Source organism: Trichechus manatus, unplaced genomic scaffold (assembly GCF_000243295.1).
Source record: "Trichechus manatus latirostris isolate Lorelei unplaced genomic scaffold, TriManLat1.0 scaffold00121, whole genome shotgun sequence".
Classification (NCBI taxonomy): Eukaryota; Metazoa; Chordata; class Mammalia; order Sirenia; family Trichechidae; genus Trichechus; species Trichechus manatus.
The window spans coordinates 6,396,675-6,404,892 of NW_004444057.1; the positions used below are offsets into that span (position 1 = coordinate 6,396,675).

The 8,218-nt window shown below is 36.5% G+C and overlaps 1 protein-coding gene across 1 annotated transcript in view; it reads left to right on the top strand.

The window, feature by feature from the left end:
- MEGF10 (multiple EGF like domains 10) overlaps positions 1-7,127 on the top strand; it is a 194,556-nt gene extending 187,429 nt beyond the window's left edge. The window contains exons 23-25 of the mRNA XM_004384295.2: positions 202-246; positions 1,210-1,416; positions 2,690-7,127. Coding sequence (XP_004384352.1) covers positions 202-246; positions 1,210-1,416; positions 2,690-2,877 — 440 coding nt within the window. The 3' untranslated portion in view covers positions 2,878-7,127. The remainder of the gene's footprint in view (positions 1-201; positions 247-1,209; positions 1,417-2,689) is intronic.
- The last annotated feature ends 1,091 nt before the right edge of the window (positions 7,128-8,218 follow it).

Consider the following 8,218-nt stretch of genomic DNA (forward strand, 5'->3'; position numbering starts at 1 on the left):
ACATATATTATATGTATATATTTATGCAAAGCTGACAGTGTAGAGGATTTGAAAAGCAGCAGCCTTAGGTGTTTGTGGCAGTGACCCACTGCATTGGGATAGCGGGTATCCAAACCATCCTCCTCCATGACTTTGGAATGTTAGATGGGCTTTCTCTTGCTTTCAATTCTCACTGGGTGTTTTTTCCTGTCTTTATCACAGGAGCTTTTGGACTTGACAGAAGTTATATGGGAAAATCCTTAAAAGGTATGGTGTTAATTTGAGGGGAAAAATTCATTTATCAAAATCACAATGGTTTTAAACTATTTTTTAACTCAGAGACTGAAATAATTTGTTAAACAAGAAAGAGTGGCAGTGTAGAGAAAGTGTAGAATTGTTAGTGTGGTAAATTACTCAAATAAACAAACCAGTATGTTTGACTGTTGGCAAGTGAGAGGCCACAGGTGAATATTGTTAGGTTTCAGGTTGTTGGGAAAACACTGTTTTCCTTAGAAAGAAAGAAATTTGGCTGATGAGAAGAGAGAAAAGTAAAAAAGGAACTTAGCAGGGAAAGTTGGAAGACATCAGCCTGGTTATGTGTTGACTGAGGCCCACTCTTCAGGAGGAGTTTGAGTGATAACTTTATGTGCCCAGTTCTGAGGTTTTCGGTTAAAGGCTCTTGGCTGTTAACTGAAGGGATGGTGGTTTGAGTCCATGCAGAGGCACCTTGGAAGAAAGCTCTGGCAATCTACTTCCAAAAAATCAGCCATTGAAAACCCTACAGAGCACAGTTCTATTCTGACACAAATGACATAACCATGAGTCAGAATCGACTCTACGGCACATGGTGCTGGTATCACAGAGCCTTCCTCACTATGATAATAGAACCCTCCCCGGTGCCTGGAGCTGGCAACAGCTGGTTTCATGGTTGAAGCCTTTAGGAACTCAGAGACTATTAGTAAAATAGAATGGAATTAATTATATTTTAATATGATGATAAAAATGAAATCAGAACCGTGATGTTTCACACTGGTACTTAAACAGGAGCTATAATTAGTTGATTGATGATTGATTTTATAACAAATTTTCTCGAAGGTAAGTAGAAAATACAAGTATATAATATACTTATATTTAATTATAAGTAACTTGCCCAAGTAAATTATAGGCAAGAAAAGAAATGGTACATCCCATGAAACAGCATTTGCTTTTTCCCCCCATGTCTCTTCACAGACCTGGTAAAAAATTCTGAATATGATTCAAGTAACTGCTCCCTAAGCAGTTCTGAAAACCCATATGCCACTATTAAAGACCCACCTGTACTTATCTCTAAAAACTCAGAGTGTGGCTATGTGGAGATGAAGTCACCAGCACGGAGGGACTCCCCATATGCAGAGATCAATAACTCAACTTCAGCCAACAAGAATGTCTATGAAGTTGGTGAGTTCTCCCCACCAAACTACCTAGTACATGGCAATTTTCTTTTTGTTTTAGAAACAATTTAAAAATATTTGGGAATGCAATATTTGCAGTTCATATAAACCTTATTGAAAATAACATATGCAGTGATATTAATTGGTGTCAAATGAATTTTTCAGGGAAAATGCCATTTAGAAAAATTAAAGTAAGTTCTCCTTATCTTCCACCTGGCCATCCATCCTTTGTCTTGTAACCATAGTGAATATTTTAGCACACACATGGAATAGCATATGTATCATATTTACTAATATGTCAAATTAGCCAAAACAAATGGTTCAAGTAGATTAAGCAGGTGGTTCCATTTCCTGGTTAGATTCATTATATTAATATAATGTGTTTAGCAGGACTGGAACATTTTACTTCTGAACTTGTATAATGTATCAGTAATTTTCTCAGATGTGAATCTGACATAAGTTACTATGAATTCAATTTAAAATTTGAGTTATTTTGCTTGCCCTTTGCAAATGCAATTTGAGCAAAGGTGAAACATTTTAACTTTGTCTAGTTACCATTGGCTAGACAGTAGGACAATACATTTTAATATCTCTGTCTCTCTCTCTCCTTCTCCACCTACCTCTAAATACTTAAGATTTTAACTTTAAAAAATTGTCTGCTACTTGTAAATGAAGTAACTAATACTAATTTATGCCATAGACATTTCACTGAAAGGATATATATAAACATTTTGAAAATTTGTTTTTAAAGTAGTAAGATGGCCTGTTACAATGGAAACCATACTGAACCAAATTTATTTTTGAAAGGTCAGTGATGTGTCCCCTATAAACCACCCCATAGGCTAACACAGTAGGATGGGAACTTGACTGAGAGCCTAAGACTGCAGTCCTAAAGTTGTGACTATGTTGAATGTTCCCATGAATTTAATGGCCTCAGTCTTCTCCCCTGTACAGTAAGGAGTTTGGGCTAGATTATCCTAAGATGTTTTTCAGACAATGACACAAATCCAAGATTTCTGTATATTCCCTTAATGTCTTCAGTTCCAACCGTGTGATCATCCTTTTGTTTTGAGTGCCATTTGTGGGTGTCAGTGGGTCCAGCAACCACAGAGCAGCCATCCCTATGTGATTATAAAAGAATCGTTTGTCTTTAAAAATAATATTTCCTTATATTTTTATTAAAGTTCCTCTTCTGTGTTTGATATTTGCAAGAAATGCCATGTTTTTTTTTTTTTTTATTTTCTATTGCTGATAAATTAATGTGTCCTTGGTTATCATAGAACCTACAGTGAGTGTTGTCCAAGGAATATTCAGCAATAATGGGCATCTCGCCCAGGATCCCTATGACCTCCCAAAGAACAGCCACATTCCTTGTCATTATGACCTACTGCCTGTCCGAGACAGTTCATCTTCCCCCAAGCGAGAGGGCGATGGCGGCAGCAGCAGCAGCAGCAGCAGCAGCGAATGACACCAAAGGACTGGGTGGCCGCTGGAAGCCTTTCTAGAACTGCACTTCGGTTCTTCTCCATCCTCAAGTTTGCCACCTCATGTGAATGTTAATTGATGTGTAGGCAGTTGTTGGACATGAACCAGAAAGCTCAAAGCTGAGGCTGACACTGACTGTAGCTGCTTTCTGTACAGGTGGCTCAGAAGGAGATATCAATGTGATTTCTCATTGCTGTTAGTTTTAGAACTGCACCTGTGAAGCATGACTTATTGTAAGATCCTGGCATGAGCCTTGCAAAGCTTGCAGAACTCCTTCGGAGACACGGGTTGCAGTGGACATTGGTATTATTGATTGAAAATTAAAATTTAAATATTTTCCGTCTCATTTTCATTGTAGAGCTGTACCTAGGATTGTGCAGTTTACCATAAATTGACTTCATAGAAGTGGTGTGAGTCACTACGCATATAGAAGAAAAGGGGCATATTATGAGTGTCCATATTGTCTAATTTTCTTCAGCTGGACTCAGAACTGTAGGGATGATCTTACCGCAGGAGGAAGCGTTTTGTCAAGTGGCATAACTGGATAGACTTTGAATAAACTCTAGAAGTGGACAGCAAACTTAAATATGAAAACTTAAGATTTTTTTTAGGATGAGGAAATGTACAATTCAAATTATTTTAGAAATAGTGGAAGTATTGCAGGAGTCAATGCACAGATGTGCCACCAGAGGTGAGTCTTCCCCGTTTGAGCCTTGGCCCACTTTAGATCTGTGACACTATTCTGAGCACTGTCCCCATCATAAACATTCACCACTAGAAATCCATAACACATCAATGATTATTTCATAAACTTAGAAATGAAATAATTTTATTTTTGACAGACTAGATTGAATAAGTGTGTCATGATTGGTAAAGGGTGTAAATGTTAAGTGTAAGAAGATGCTTAAGTTTTGTAAACCATTAGTAATAATACTGTAATATAGAATTAGGAGAAAGTTTTAATTTTTCCCTAGAGGTGACCGAAATATTTTTGTGCATATTTGAGAAAAGGGCACTTTCCTTCTATTAATTGTTGATTTAGAGAAACTATGCTTAAGCTGGTCTTTTGCATTGCTAATATGACATGTACCCCATTTTTCATTAATTTGTATTTCCATTTTTAAGTTGTATATTCTATGTTTTGTAGTGTTTGGATTGTTAATGAAAAAAACTATTATATATTCACTGTGTTGTATTATTGCCATCCTTTTTTGTTTTTTTTGCTTGGTAAAAATGAATTGTTCTTTTTTTTCTTTTGGAGGGAGGAAATGAACATACATAATTCAAATCTACTAAAATTGATCATTAGTAAAATAATACAGTAACCATAGACAGATGGCTTATGATTGAAACTGAAAAGGCTATTCAGTATTGCAAAATGGAGTTTCTGATCTAGTGGGCTGCAGATCTTCAGTGTGGTAACATACCCATGACAGTTACTGAAAAGTGTCTATATAGGTTATACATTTCAACGCTGCTCACAAAGACCTATCTATAAATTTGCTAGTTGTATTCCGTTTTCATAGAAACCATCAATAGAAGTTATATTTGCAATTGATCAATGAGAAACCCTTTGGTAAAATCGAGGTCGGAAGGAGGAGGGGAGACATTATTACTGAGTGGGTACCACAGGCAGATATTACTAGTAACAGTCATTAGGGTGATCATACAACTGATTTCCAGAATGGTATACTTTTGAGAGTAAATGAGGGCATTATTAATAATTAGGCTGCTGTGGGCTGAAATCAGGACTATTCCAGGCAAACCAGAACAGTTGGTCATCCTGTGCATACTTATCATGCAATATATATTTCTCACTCCAAGGTAGGTGTCTCATGGGAATGCTGATACGCTATAAGAAAGACAATTTCTTTCCTTGACCTATCTGAGCAAGTAGAGGGGTGAAAGCCTGAATGGGGAGGCAGCTTCACAAGAGAAAATGGTGGTCTTCAATCTTTTAAAGGCATGAAACCATTATGACAGTCTGTCTCAATGAGTCAATTAACCAATATGTATTGCACACCTGTTCTGCCAGTAGAATACATAAGGCATTGTTCCTATCAGTTAGCAAGTTGGAATATCCAGTTATTTCATGGCACAGACCTGCGCCTGTGATGGCAGTTTGATCAGGTGAAAGATAGAACAAACACACTTAGAACACTTAACTCCTTTGATGGCTGTTTCTTTTAAGGAACTCCGAAGTTAATTCAAGGAAATATGGAATTGCCTGGAACCTACCTTAGAAACAGGTGGTTTATTCCAGCAGTTAACTACTGACCGACCTTTGACTATAAGGGGTAGGCATCTATTGGAGACACTTGTGGGTCAGTAGCCACAAGGAGTCCTTTTTGGTAAGAAAAAATGAAACTTTTTTTTTTTCTTCTCTTTTAAGGGTCAACTTGTCAGAGCTCCATGGTAAGTTTGAGTTTTCCCACTACTCCCTGGAGATAGGTTAAAAAACAAGACAAACAAACAAACAAAATACCTGTTTCTTTTCTCCTTCCACTATAAAAAAAAATATTAAAAAAAAAAAAGAATGTGCTATGTACAAAGTCAACAGCAACTTAAGTAGAAAACCTGGGCAACAGATATAGACTCCAAGGGGGCATTGCCATCCCTTACTATGCTTTCTTTCTGACAAATCGTTCAAGCGAGCAGTTGTCCTGAACAACATTTGTACCTAAGGTGATTCTTACATATCAGGATTCACTCAGGATTCTTCAAACATCAGAACACACACAAATAGCATTCTGGATATTGTAAAACTACATGTTACACATGGTGAGGTCTACTTGAGAGGCAAAATTTTCTAGATATTTTGATACAGATTTGGGTAAAGAGAAATACTTTTGTTGGAATGAGAATTAAAAAAAGACAAAAGAACTGGGGCAAATTTGTCCCCCTGAAAGTATCGCCTTTGGGCACTCTTCCAGATATATCAAATTTAATTGAGTGATGAGGTCATTCTTCATATATAGTGAATCTGTTCTCGTGACTTTTTAATCCATATTAATTTGGACACTAAAAACAATTGCTGTCTTATATCCTGTAGAGGCTAAAGCAGTGAATGAGTTTGGAGATACCTAGCCAAAGCCATTCATGTAGGAATGTCAGCCAAACTATTATTCTTATCCTAGAGGTTGATGTATCAGAAAATTTATAAATTATTTGTACATATATATGTACAGATATATGTACATATATATGTATGTATGTATACATTAAGACTGGCCGAAATCATAACTCAATATGCTTGCTTTAATAAGGTGTGTGTTTTTTGTAGTTAATTATATGATGATAAGGAATATTTCATAATTTTTTACAATGCTCGACATCAATTTCTCTTTCATGACATAGTAGTAATGTTAATAGACAGTTTAATGTGTTCAGCATCATCTTTACGGAAAACTATATTCAGTAATTTCAGGAAAACCAATCATAGAATTTTATAATAGGACAGTTACCATCTGTCCCAACCAAATCAATTAGCACAATGACTGTGTATTGTTGGAAAATGCAAACAGCCTCATGAAAATATGGTCACAGTAGTAGCTATTAAGTATTCGGGTTTTTAAACTGTAGATATAGCAAAAGTTGCATGAGAGTATCACAGTACCATTTTAAAATCATGTCAATATTAGAATATTAAGTGATGTCCATTTGCCACTTAAAATAAGATGAAATCATAAATAATTGAGTTTTAAGGTTATATATTTTAAGTAATGATTTTTTTTTTTTAATCCCTGAGTGACATGTTTTTACTATTCAAACTAAATATTTAAGAGATAATTTGTTCTTAAAGGCTTATGTCATGGAAGTGTATATAAATATGCAAGCATGAGTTACATGGTGTGGATGGACATTTGTTTATGAACTAATGATGTACAGCAAATTGCCCATTTAGGGTGTTGTTAATACTGGTTTCCTAACACTGGGTCTGCTTACTCTAGTTCAGTACTTAGCCTAGGCTGCATTTTGATATGACCAAATTGCAATATATATTTTTAAAGGGAAAAAAATTCAAAATATATTAGGATGTTCTTGATTGTAGCAAACAAACAAAAAATGCTTTCATTGTTGAAGTATCTCTATTTTCCAAAGATGATAAACTTTCATCAGTATTAGCCTACACTGTCATTTATATCACCAAATGAGCTGGTAGATTAATGCAATAAACTTTCTAATGAAAAACTCTAAAGTAGTGTTTATTTCTCCATATGAGTCTATTGTTAATTAATGAAAAGAAGACCTAAAGATCCTAATGGAAAAATTAATAGTTCTCTCATGTGTGGTCCCATCAAAAAACCAAACCCGTTGCCTTCCAGTTGGAATCGACTCATAGCGACCCTGCAGGACAGAGTAGAACTGCCTTATAGGGTTTCCATGGAGTGGCTGGTGGATTTGAACTGCTGAACTTCTGGTTAGCAGCCAAGCCCTTACATTTTTAAAACAATTATATTTTATTATATTTAATTACTTGTGTATCTGCTTTCCCTTCTGACTACTTGTTCTTCCAGGACCAAGACAATATTTTCTTCATACTTGGATCCCAAGAACCCAGGATAGTGGCTGAGAGTCAGGTCTCTGTAAACAGCTTTAGGTTATCCTATGGGGATTTCCTTTCTACATCTCAGAAGCTTGTTAATGTTTTCATTTAAAACTTAAAACATTTTTTTATTGGATTTTAGATGAGGGTTTACAGAGCAAATTAGTTTCTCATTAAACAATTAATACACATACTGTTTTGAGACATTGGTTGCCACCCCCAAAACCTGTCAGCACTCTCCCCTTCTCAACCTTAGGTTCCCATTATCAGCTTTCCTGTCCTCTCCTGCCTTCTAGTCCTTGCCCCTGGGCTGCTGTGCCCATTTAGTCTTGTTTTGTTTTATGGGCCTGTCTAATATTTGGCTGAAGGGTGAATCTCAGGAGTTACTTCAGTACTGAGTTAAAAGGCAGTCCGGGGACCATACTCTTGGAGTTTCTCCAGTCTCTGTCAGACCAGTAAGTCTGGTCTTTTCTGTGTGTGTGTGTGAGAATTTTGTTCAATATTTTCCTCCAGCTCTGTCCAGGACCCTCTATTGTGATCCCTGCCAGAGCAATCGATGGTGGTAGCCAGGCACCATCTAGTTGTGCTGGATTCAGTCTGGTAGAGGCTGTGGTACTTGTGGCCCATTAGTTCTTTGGACCAATCTTTCCCTTGTGTCTTTGGTTTTCTTCATTCTTTCTTGCTCCAGATGGGGTGATACCAGTGGAGTATCTTAGATGGCTGCTTGCAAGCCTTTAAGACCCCAAACGCTACTTACCAAAGTAGGATGTAGAAAATT